This window comes from Ailuropoda melanoleuca, chromosome 13 (assembly GCF_002007445.2).
Source record: "Ailuropoda melanoleuca isolate Jingjing chromosome 13, ASM200744v2, whole genome shotgun sequence".
Lineage (NCBI taxonomy): Eukaryota > Metazoa > Chordata > Mammalia > Carnivora > Ursidae > Ailuropoda > Ailuropoda melanoleuca.
In genome coordinates, this window is record NC_048230.1 from 20,055,063 (window position 1) to 20,067,912 (window position 12,850).

General features: G+C 40.4%; 1 protein-coding gene across 8 annotated transcripts in view; it reads left to right on the plus strand.

Annotated features, from left to right (window-relative positions):
- MBTD1 (mbt domain containing 1) overlaps window positions 1–12,850 on the plus strand; it is a 67,397-nt gene that overhangs the window by 16,566 nt on the left and 37,981 nt on the right. For all 8 annotated transcript variants that reach the window (XR_002144030.2, XM_034641535.1, XM_034641536.1 and 5 more), the window contains one exon: window positions 7,483–7,684. Coding sequence is in view for 7 of the 8 variants with exons in the window: in XM_034641532.1 (XP_034497423.1) it covers window positions 7,483–7,684 (202 nt within the window). In the remaining variant the exon portion in view is untranslated. The remainder of the gene's footprint in view (window positions 1–7,482; window positions 7,685–12,850) is intronic.

A 12,850-nucleotide genomic window follows, 5' to 3' on the forward strand; every position in this document is an offset into this window, starting at 1 on the left:
CCCAAAAGGAGAAATCTGTGTGGAAGAATTCCAAATTATTTGTGTGGATGCACAGCTGTCAAGGAGTGGGAGCATAACTCCCCACTTCATAAGTGTGGACTTTGCAAAGCCACTTCCAAAAAGTAAAGTATGGAGAGGGGTTAGGAGTAATTCTATATAACATAGAAAAACCTGAAAAATACTGCTTCAGGTAGAGGTGATCAAGGTCAATACCAACAGTGGTAAGTCATGTTAATAGTATGTTTCCTTGTTTGATTTGATACAAAGGGTACTTCTCAGTACCGCTGATTTTTTTCCCAAAAACAGCCCCAATCTGGTCCTGAGGAAATACCGAGACAAATCCCAGTCGAGGATCATTCATCAAAATACCTGACCACGTACTCCTCAAAGCTGTCAAGGTCATCAAAAACCAGGAAAACCTGGGAAATTGTAAAGCCAAGAGGAGCTTTAGGGGACATGACTATTAAATGTAATGTGGGACTTTGGAATAGAAATAGAACGTTAAAAATGAAGGAAATGCAAAAATAGTTTGCATTTTCTAAAGTTTTATATAAATGGAGTCATACAGCATGTGCTCTTGTCTGGTTTTTTACTCAGCGTAATTATTTTGAGACCTACCCTTGTTAAGTGTGTATCAACTCATTCCTTTTTGTTGCCAAGCAGCAAGATGGAATCACTGTGGATATGCCATAATTTGTTTATTCATTCACCTGTTGATGTTTGGGTTGTTTCCAATTTTGAGCTAGTACGACCATTCGTGTGTGTGTGTGTGTGCGCGCACACGCGTGTACACGTGTCTTTGTGTGGACGTATCTTCATTTATTTTAGGTAAATAGGAATGGAATGGGTGATATGTGTTGTATATTTAACATTTTAACAAACTGTCTCTTACAAAATGTTTTTTACTATTTCACCTTCCCATCTGCAGTGTTTGAGTGTTCCATTTGCTGCATAGACCATAAAGGGTTGGTGTTTTTATTCGTTCTTAATTTGGGGCAATTAGATAGATGTGTAAGAGTGTCTCGTGGTTTTAATTTGCGTTTTCCTAATGACCAGTGCTGTTGAGCATCTTTTCATGTCCTTATTTGCCATCCATGTATCTATGAATTGTTGACCTGCTGTGCCTGTTTTTTAATTGGACTGTTTCAGTTATTGAGTTTTTGTAGTTCTTTATATATCCTAGATACCAATCCTTTATCAGACATGTGATTTGCATATATTGTTCTCTAGTCTGTGCCTTGTCTTATTCTCTTAATAGTATCTTCCAAAGACCAGTTTTTAATTTTGATGAAGTCCAACTTACCAATATATTTCATTTATGGATCATACCTCTGATGTCATATTTAAAAATTATATGCCTATGTAAGGACATGAAGATTTTCTTTTTTTTTTTTTTCTAGAAGTTCTATAGTTCTTACATTTAGGTCTGTGATCCATTTTGAGTTAATTTTTGTAGATGATGTGATATATAGATCAGAATTGGGTTTTCTTTTGTTTTGTTTTTTAATTTGGTAATTGGCTTGATCCAGCACCTTTTGTTGAAAAGACTCTTTTTTTTTCCACTGAATTACCTTTTTTCCTTTTTTTCTTTTTTCTTTAATTTTTTTTATTTGGATGTAAGTTGACACAATGTTACATTGGTTTCAGGTGTACAATATATAGAGATTATTTTGCCTCTTCTGTTTTTAAATTTCAGGATCTTGTTCACTGATGGTATCCTATTCTTACATCCCTGAAGAATTAATTTCATTTTTTTCTTAAAGACTTTTTTTTTAAGATTTTATTTATTTGGCAGAAAGAGACAGCCAGTGAAAGAGGGAACACAGCAGAAGGAGTGGGAAAGGAAGAAGCAGGCTCCCAGTGGAGAAGCCTGATGTGGGGCTCAATCCCAGAACACTGGGATCACGCCCTGAGCCGAAAGCAGACACTTAACGACTACGCCACAGAGGCGCCCCTCTTAAAGATTTTTGTTTTAATTTATTTATGGGAGAGAGCAAGTGTGAGGCGGGGGGGAGGGGCAGAGGGAGAAGTGGACTCCCCACGGAGCAGGGAGCTAGATGCAGGTCTCAATCCCAGGACCCCAGATTCATGTTCATGACCTGAGCCAAAGGCAGACATTTAACCAACTGAGCCACCCGGGTGCCCCGTTAATTTCGTTTTTGAAAGGGCTTTTTGTTTTTTTTGTGAGTTTTTTGTTTTATTTTATTTTATTTTTTATTTATTTATTTATTTATTTTTGCTCCTTATATTGCTTCTGTTTCACCATAGATTCTTTTTTCCTGAAGATTTGTTTTGGTCTTTCACATTCTCAGAGGCCTGCCATTCTTTCTTTCTTTCTTTTTTTTTTTTTTTTTTAAGATTTTACTTATTCCTTTGAGAGATTGAGTGAGAGAGAGCCCGCGAGCAGGGACAGAGGGAAGGGAGAGAGAGAGGGAGGGAGAAGCAGGCTCCCCGCTGAGCAGAGAGCCTGACTTGGGGCTCTATCCTAGGACCTGGGATCATGACCCAACCTGAAGGCAGACACCCAACTGACTGAGACCCCCAGGCGCCCCTCAGAGGCCTTTCTTAAATGACTGGTGATGCGTGTCCATCACTAAGCTGCTGATCGGACTGAATGAGCCTGAGGTTGGACTTCTTGATGAGTGAGATTCACTGTAGTGATCGGTCCCTTTCTAAATCTTCATTCTCGTGTTTTGCACTGGTACTATGATCTGTTTAAATGTGGTTTTCTTTTTCTTGTGTTTAATATATGTGATAGTTCTGTCTGAATTTGCTTCCAGTGTTTTTGCAGAATTCTCAGTCTTTTCATTCAGCATCTCCATATTCTCTCCTTCGAGAAGTCACATTAGACATTTATTAGATCTTTACATTTTATGCTCTTTTAACCTCTTTTCTATGTTTCTGTATTTCTTTGCTGTGTTTTGGGTTTTTTCTTAATGTTTATTCACCATTTCCCCATTTCTTTTTCAGCCATGTCTGATCTGCTATTCAACCCATCTATTGAAGTGTTTCGGTGGTGGGTGGTTTTGTTTTTTTTTTTTTTTTCATTATAGCAATTATATTTTTCATTTACAGAAGTTACATTTGGTTCTTTTCAGGTCTGCCTGATTGCTTTTTATTCCTTTGCCCATTCTTTATTTTCTTTTTTTAAGGTTTATTTATTTCAGAGAGAGAAGAGAGCATGCGCATGCATGTGTGCGTGTGGGGAGGGGGATGGCGCAGAGGGAGAGGAGAGAGAGTCTCAGGCAGACTCCCTGCCAAGCGAGGAACCCAATGCAGGGCTCAGTCCTACAACCATGAGATCATGACCTGAGCTGAAATCAAGAGTCAGACACTTAACCGACTGAGCCACCAAAGTGCCCCTTTTTATTTCTTGTTCAACAGTCCTTAGGGTGCCTGAGTGGCTCAGTCAGTTAAGCATCTACCTTCAGCTCAGGTCATGGTCCCAGGGTCCTGGAATTGAGTCCCACATCAGGCTCTCTGCTCAGCAGGGAATCTGCTTCTTCCTCTCCCTCTGTCTGCCCCTCTCTCCCTGTCAAATAAATAAAATCTTAAAAAAAAAACAGTTCTTGAATAGTTCTTTTATACTCTGTCTAGCAATTTCAGTGCCTATTTGGGATTCCTGATCTATTTCTGCTGACACTTGTGATGGATTGCTTATCATGTGTTTGATACTTACTGTGTACTAATACTTGATCAAATCTGTGGGAATGCTGAAAGGCCTGAATTGTAGGTGATTATTTCCTGAAATGATTTAGGATGCTTTTGCTGAGTGTCATGGGGCACTAGTGGCCTGGAACTACTTTAATGTCTTGAACTGGGGATTTCCTAACCATCTAGGATAGTGTAAGTTATATCCTCAGAGGTACAGGAGAGCAGGCCTGTGGTTATAAAATCCCAGAGTAGCCTCTCCACCCAGTGCATGGGCAAAAAAGGCTCACTTGAGGTCTTCTTTTGCATGTAGTCAGATTTTTTTCTTCCTACCCTTTGAAGTTGCAGCCCCCTTAGGGATTTTGGTCTGATGCAGGGATTTCCAATTAAGTTCCCCCTCAGTAAATGGTAAGTTTAACATAGAGTAAGTTGGTTACAGCTCATATGTGTAGTTCATGAGTATTCTGTCTAATCTAAGAAAAAAATACCGAAGGAGCACCATTTACCAAGTAGAATATAGCTTCCCAACTAGTGTGTCCTGGATTTGTCAAGATAATTTATCCCTGCAATATTTGGATAGTCAGAGACCTCAGACTGGGTACATTCAGGGGCTTATAACCATTGCGTTGTGTAGATGATCATTTTCTGTGCGAGCCGAAACTATGGAGAAGGTTAGAGAGCTTTTCTCTAGATCATTAGTCCCTGAAGATGCTTTGGACTTTAAAGACTGCATACTGTATATCCCTCTTAACTTATCATAATGTTCATAAGCATATTAAAGGTTTAAAGAAGCCTTGAAATAAGGAAAATTTTCCAAATGTATTTGACTGTGATACTTTTATATTTTTTAAGCTTAACAGCCTGCAGTGTTGAAACCAAGCTGTTTGTAATTGTTGACCCCCCGAAATTGCAAGGTTATATTCACTGACAAGTAGAGTCCGAATAAGATATTCTACACTGACATTTAAGGGTCAATAAATATGCATTAGCTGCTAGCCAAGCTAGCTGTAAAGCGGACAAGCTTATGTGAAAACTATGGGTATAAAAGATCATCTCTGCGTGGACGTTGGCTGTATGAATCTACTGGAACTTAAAATTCTAGCCAGTGTTTATTAAGCATGCATTCTAGACACTGTGATAAATATTTCATAATATCTTTCCATTGCCCTCAGGAAAAAAGAATATCACTTCTTTACCCTGGCCTTCAAGGGTCCTCATGATGTGGCCTCTATATCCTCCTTCAGCCCCATCTCCTACACCTCTCACGCAGGGCACCAGCCACGCTGGCCTTTCAGTGTGCCAAGTATATTCCAACCCGAAAGCCTTCGTCTTTTTTTTTTTTTTTTAAGATTTTATTTATTTATTTGACAGAGAGAGACAGCCAGCGAGAGAGGGAACACAAACAGGGGGAGTGGGAGAGGAAGAAGCAGGCTCATAGCGGAGGAGCCTGATGTGGGGCTCTATCCCATAACGCCGGGATCACGCTTGAGCCCTGAGCCGAAGGCAGACGCTTAACCGCTGTGCCACCCAGGCGCCCCTGAAAGCCTTTTTCTTGTTCTTTACTTTGCCTAAAACATCCCAGCACCAGATATTCAATTGGCTGCCTTTTTTGGCGTGGAGGTCTTATCTCACCAAAGCCTTTCCTCACCCCTGAATCTTAACTGACTACTCCTGGCACAGTTTGACTCTGCCTTCATGTGGCCTTGCTTGGATTCCTCCTGCCAGTAGACTGGTAACCTTTGTGAAAAGCATGAATCTTGTCTGCTCTGTACACTACGCTGTCTTTAGCCTCTGCTACTGTGAGACACACAAATGCTTGACAAATGTTGTTGAACGTTGAATGAATAGGAGCAGCAGCTCATAACTTGTTTCACAGCTGAGTTCACAGCTAACGAAGGGCAAAGTCGAGACCCAAATCTAGGGCTGTGCAAGTTCTGTGCTGTTAGCACCACCCTTCACTGAAACAAGGACTGTCCCATTCTATCATCTTATCAGTTCAGAATGTTGCTAGACTGTTTTGGCATTGCCCTCAGAATCTTATTCTTTTGAAATCTGGTGGTAGCAGATTTTGATTCTTTTGAAAATACCTTTGATTTTTTTTTTTAAATACCTGCAAGTTATTCAGAACCAAATCTGTTAAATAAGATGGGTAATCAAGCTGGGGGAAACTGTTGAGGGTAACGGAATGATTACAAAGTATCCACACACAATACGGTTTTCTTTTTAAAATTGGATCTAAAAGAGAGGTCTAAAAGAATACTATAAGTTGGAGGTTGTGGCAACAGCGTTTGTAGCAGGCATAGAGTCTCCTAAGGAGCCTTCTTAAAAGAGAGTATTCATTTGGGTAAAAAATATTTCCATTGTGTGGATTATGAAACTGATTTTGTCACTTTCATAGTTACACCTGATACATGTGAAAATCAGTTTCCCATTTTAGTACAATGTTCCATACCTGCATACCTGAAAATAATAGCTCAGTCTCTCAAAACTAAGAGATGCGTCTGCTTGGTTTTATTTTGTCAGGCTTTAGATAACAGATTTCAGCTTTGTTATTGGTCATGGTAGGAAGTTAAACTAGCCAGGAAAGAAACTGTGCATAAAGTGTAAAATGACACCAAAAAACACTAACTGAAGCAAAAGAATAGGATAGGTACCAAACTCTAAAGATTCTTTGGTTGGTAACTTTTCACTCTAGTTTTAACTCAGTGTGTTTATGTCTTTTTTTTTTTTTTTGAAGTTTTCTTTTGCTTCCTATGTTGCTTCTATTTCCTTTTACATTATTTTTTCCTGAATATTATTTTTGCTCTTTATTTTCCTATTTTCTTTTTCCTTTCTTCTCACTAAACTTGAAGTTCTGCAGTGTATTTCAGGAAAGGTTGGAGTTGGTAATATTACTTTTTGGAGGTTTGGGTGGCTTTGAGAGAGAGCATATCTTTTTGGAGGAGCAAATGTGTAGCATTCACTGAAGATACAGCGTCTTTGTGCTTTTCCTTTGAAAAGAAAATAATGTTTAGCTTGAGATACTTGGAATTTTTTTTAACCACTGTTTATGTTAAGGAAAAAAATGAGATAGGGTTACGTATGTACAAATGTCATCTTCTATTATTTTTAAATGGTTAATATCTGTAAATTATCTCTAAAATTAAAAAATCCCCAATTAATCCCTCCAGAGCTCTTACAGTGATTTTTAAAAGCATCTATATATTTTCTCGATGCTCTAAATTATTGTAGAAACCTATAGTTTCAGAACTGAAAGGCAAATTGAGAAATCATCGGTTTATTATGTATATTTCACCACAATTTTTTAAAAATCATCTAATCTCCTTTTTTTTTTTTTTAAGATTTTATTTATTTATTTGACAGCCAGCGAGAGAGGGAACACAAGCTGGGGAGTGGGAGAGGAAGAAGCAGGCTCCCTCAGAGGAGCCCAATGTGGGGCTCAATCCCAGGACCCTGGGATCACGCCCTGAGCTGAAGGCAGATGCTTAACGACTGAGCTACGCAGGCGCCCCAATCTCCTTTTTTACAGAGAAGTGACCCACCTAGTTTCTGTCAAAGCTTAAATTACGTAGTGATCTTCTGATCCTACGCCGTTCTTGCTGTCACTGTTGACGTTCTTATTAGCTAACACGGGAGCTAATAAACTTGCACCTTGTAGAAAGGGAAGCCTCTGTTTTGAAACAAACATTTTCTTACAGAATAAAATTATCATTTCTGAGGGGTAGATCTTCATTTTTCAGATACCACTTTCCATAATCTGAACTAAGTTCTTTGGGGGTGGGGGGTGTATCCGTGCTGTGTCATGTATTATTGATTTCTTCTACTTTTAAGACTGAACATTCTTCACGCTCTGAAAGGAAGAGAAGAGACTCATTCGGGATGTTTGACGGTTATGACAGCTGCAGTGAGGACACGAGTAGCAGCTCCAGCTCTGAGGAGAGTGAAGAAGAAGTTGCTCCTTTACCTTCTAACCTCCCAATTATCAAAAACAATGGACAAGTGTACACGTACCCGGACGGTAAATCTGGCATGGGTGAGTGCTCGCAGCCTTCTGCTGTTCCTCGGCTCGTGTCGGAGCTTCTGTATCAGTTCCATTTCTTCAGTCATTTCCCTTCCTTCGAATTTTTTCAAGGAAAAAAGAAACACAGTCTGAAACTTACAGTTGTAGGTAAGATCTCTGTTTGATCTCTTTATCTTCCTACTTGCCGTATTCTGGCAGAAGGCATGTAGGACAAAATTAAAGGGCTACCGAGAAACCTAATGTGGACATAAATTCAGTCATTAGGTAGTAAATCCATGTGTAACTGAGTGTGTAGGATCACCAGCTTGTAGAGTTGACAGACACTTCCAGGGGAAAGTCTCTCTCCTCTACAAAAATTCCTCTGGGAAGTTTTCTATTTTAACACTTCCAGTGATAACGTATCTGTAATTACCAGAATATCCTTTATATTGCACCAAAATTATCTGTGCTCTACATTTCGTCTTTGGGTCCTAATTTGCCTTTTAAAGGTACACAGAATAATTCTAATCCTTGTTATGATCTCCCTTCACACTGGAACACTCTTGAATAACTCTGGTTGCTTCGGTGATTTCTCATAATATCATAGTGATTTTAATTTATCAGTGTGTCCTGCTTACCGTCTTCTGGGCATACTTGGATTACATGGTAGTACAGTGACAGCTTGTCCTGTCTTGCCTGAGACTGTCCTGTTTTTAGGATTGAAAGTCCTGTATCCTAGAAAGCACCTCAGGCAAATGGCTGGTCACCTATGTAATTAGAGCAGAAGGTAGCTCCGCCTTCACCTCCTTTTTTCAGGACACTGTGTTTCCACTCATGCCACAGAATTACTCTAGCTTTTTTGAAAGTAATACTGATTTTGCGTATAGCTGAAATTCTTTAATCTTTTCTACAGCTATACCAGTTAACCAATTAAACGATTTTGTGCATTTGCAGTTGACTTTTTTTTTCTTAAGATTTTTAAATAATCTCTCTACCCTGCGTGGGGCTTGAATTTAGAACCCCAAGATCAAGAGTCACCTGCTCTACCAACTAAGCCAGCCAGGCACCCTAGCTCTCTATTTTTTTAATAAATGATACGAGGCTGATCTGAATATACTTTTAGGAAGGCACAAGCAAGGGCCGTGAGAGCATGAAGGGCAGGTGATGAATTCTCACTGGGTCGAACCAGTGAGGGTTACACAGGGCAAGTTGGCTTTGAAGGACAAAGGTGGAAAGTGTGGGAGGAGCCTGTGAAATGAGGGAACTATACTAGCAAAGGTTGGAAGGTAGGGCTTTGAAGGAATAATGCTGAGCCATTCAATTGAGGCAGGCACATAGGTGACCAACCACAGGAAACATCGCGGAGAGATGAAAGATCTGGAAATACAACCATTTTGGGGCCTGCAGTGTCTGAAAACATATTTTTAAATCAGTCATTGCTCACCAAGGGCCTCCCACAGGGTCCTGGCTTCTGGTACTTGCTGTCAGCAAAGAGGCTTCCTATTGGCAAAAGCTGAAGGACACACTCCCACTTCAGTCGGGAGCCAGACAAGGTCATCTCCAAGGACATCACAAAGATTAGGGCACTGGGGAAAGAAGGTGGATCAGGCAGATACGGAGTTAAATTTTTGGCCTTGGGCGGGCTTCTAACCCACTGAGCCTGTTTTTCCATCTGTGCAGTTGGGATGAGGTTACCTGCTAGGCGGGCTGGCCTGAAGGCAAGGATGAGAGAAACTATCTCCAGAAGCCCCATGTGGGGCTACATACACCAGGGATACCGGAGAACACTGAATGGGAGTAGGATCCAGCCTTGTTTGATACCACTGAGACTCAGAAGGGAGTCAGTCCACCATGATGCCATTCTGATTTTCAAATTGAAAAATAATTCAGGGCCTGAAGGGGACCCAGGAGTGATTTCTAGCTTACTCCCAGGGTGGGGCTGTAGGTGGGCCTCATTGATGAAATCAGCTTCACATTTCTCTTAATGGCTCTCTTGATAGAGGGAAGCAGAGTAGCATTGATCTCTGCTCCAGTAACTGTCATAGAACCTTAGCGGCCGAGAGCCGGGTTTGGAGGCCTGGCCATCCGTCTAAGGGCAGAGGACCGGTGCCGACCTCCCCAGGCCTGTCCATCAGGGTGATGTGCAGCAAGTATGGCTGCAGAGGTTTCCCCTTGGGACACTGGTTGAGCTACACACTGTGCTGGTCCCAGGAGACCTGCCTCTGAGTTTGCCAGGATATCTGGTAAGAATTGAGCGCTTCCTCAGTCCCCCCCAGCAGGACAAGCTCTGGATTTGGAGACAAAAGCTTCTGAGGGCTTTCCTTTGGAGAGTTGCCAAGTTCCGGCCCCTTTCCAGCTGCAGTTGATTTTATTTATTTATTTGAGAGAGTGCCCACGCACAAGTGGGGGGAAGGGGGAGGAGCAGACGGAGAGGGAGAAGCAGACGCCCCACTGAGCAGGGAGCCCACCACGGGGCTCAATCCCAGGACCCTGGAATCATGACCTGAGTTGAAGGTAGCTAATTAACCAACTGAGCCACCCAGGCACCCTTGCAGTTGATTTTTTAAATACAAGGTTTAAGACTTTAAATTATTCCGGGGCGCGTGGGTGGCTCAGTCAGTTAAGCGTCTGACTCTTTGATTTCGACTCAGGTCATGAGATCTAGCCCTGAGTCGAGCCTGCTTAAGATTCTCTCTCCCTGTCCCCTCCCCCACCCCTAAATAAATAAATAAATCCACATAACCTGTTTCTTACTAAATTTTGGTCGTCTTATAAATTTTTTATTTCTAATTCTGTCATTTAATAAGTTGAAGGCTGTGTTGTATAATATTCTAGTTTTATGCCATTTGCAGATTTGATGATAATGCCCTGTAGGTCATATTCTTATCTTTTGATTAAAAAGTCGAGTAGCACAGGGCCTGGTACAGAGTCCTGCAGGCCATATCAAAAAACTTCCCCGGGCGCCTGGGTGGCACAGCGGTTAAGCGTCTGCCTTCGACTCAGGGCGTGATCCCGGTGTTCTGGGATCGAGCCCCACGTCAGGCTCCTCTGCTGGGAGCCTGCTTCTTCCTCTCCCACTCCCCCTGCTTGTGTTCCCTCTCTCGCTGGCTGTCTCTCTCTGTCAAATAAATAAATAAAATCTTTAAAAAAAAAACAACTTCCCATCACTGGGGCACCTGGCTCACTCACTCGGAAGAGCCTGTGACTGTTGGTATCAGGGTCATGAGTTTGAGCCCCACATTGAGTGTAGAGGTTACTGAAAAATAAAAAACAAAAACAAAAACTGGGGGTGCCTGGCTGGCTAAGTCGGTAGAGCGTGCAACTCTTGATCTTGGGGTTGTGGGTTTAAGTCCCACATTGGGTGTAGAGATTACTTAAAAATAAAATCTTAAAAAAACAAAACAAACCCCTTCCTGTCATTTATCAGGACCCACCAGGTGTGGTCATCCAGTCAGTTAAAACCTGTCTAGATGTCTTCTAGTTCACCTTCAATTTCTCAGTCATTGTTGACAAAGCTTCAAGAGAGATTGTATCAAATGTGTTAATTCTTAAAAAAAAAAAAGTATCCTCTCCTGTTTATATACAGTCGAACCTCCAGGAGCACACAGTCAAATCCATGTGTAACTTTTGACTCCCCAAAAACTTAATTACTAATAGCCTAGTGTTGACCAGAAGCCTTACTGATAACATTAACAGTCGATTAGCGCACATTTTGTATGTTTTTTATATTATATAATGTATTCTTAGAATAAAGTAAGCTAGAGAAAAAACATTTTTAGGACAATCATAAGAAAGAGAAGATATATTTACAGTACCATATCATATTTACTGAAAAAAATCCACATGTAGATGGACGAACCCATGCAGTTCAGACCCATGTTATTCCAGGGTCAACTCTGTACTCTCGCCATGTTTTTAGTTATACCAATCCAGTAATCTCATCACAAAAGGAAATAAGGTTTATTGAAACTTTATATGTGCCCGGGTCTATTTTAAATACTGGGGATGCAGAGGAAACAATAGAGAGTAGTCCCTGCCCTGGCAGAGTTTACACCCTAGTCGTGGGAATTATAGTTTGATACGTATAATTATTGACAAAGAGTCACTGTCCCAAGGGATCCCAACTTTTTTACCTAGATGGTTACAGACCTTTTTAATTAACTGTTCTGTAATTTTTTCCACAGAAAGCCATTTAGTATTTTCTCTCCTTAAACACTCTTTCTTCATCTCTAATCCTGTGGTACCTTATCTTTCTTCCATGATTTCTCGATAGATTTCTAAGTACTGGTTAACTACACGTCCCTCCAGTTTAACTGTTTGGGTGGAGATTTGAGCCCACTCAGGCAGTTATTTGCTGTGATACTTTCTGGTTTGTTTGGTTTTTTTTCCCCTCTTTAGAGGAACAAACGACAAATACGGTTGTATGTATGTAACATGTGTACAATGTGATGATTTGATATATGTATATGTATATGTTGATGAATGATTACCAAGATCAAAATAACCTATCCATTGCTTCATATAGTTAGCTTTCCTTTTTTGTGTAGGGTGGTGGAAAAGAACACAATGTCTATTCCCAGCAACTTTCTAATGTGCACTACAGTATTACTAACTATAGTTACCATTCTATATGTTAGATTTTCACAATTTACTTTTCTTATAACTGAAACTTTTACCGTTTGACCTACATGTCACCTTCCCCCCAGCCTCTCAGTCACTGTTCTATTTTCTGTTTCTATGAAATCGGCTTTTTTTTTTTAATTAGGATTCCACATGTAAATAATCCCATACACTATTTGACTTAGCATATGCTCTCCAGGTTTAACCATGTTGTCACAAATGGCAGGATTTCCTTCTTTTTTTGTGAATGAATAATAGTCTGCTGCAATGAATAATATTTTGTATATGTATATATATGCCACATTTTATATCTCCATCTATCAAAGGACGTTTAAGTGTTTTCATTATCTTTGCTTTTGTGACTAATGCTACAGTGAACATGCAATGTAGTTATCTGCTTGAAATACTGATTATCAATCAACTAATTATTGACAATGGCACCAAGAATACAGAATAGAGCAAGGACAATCTCATAAATAAATGGTGTTGGGAAAACTGGATATGCACATGCAAAAGAGTGAAACTGGATCCTTGTCTTACACCACTCAACAAAAATCAACTTAAAATGATTAAACTTCA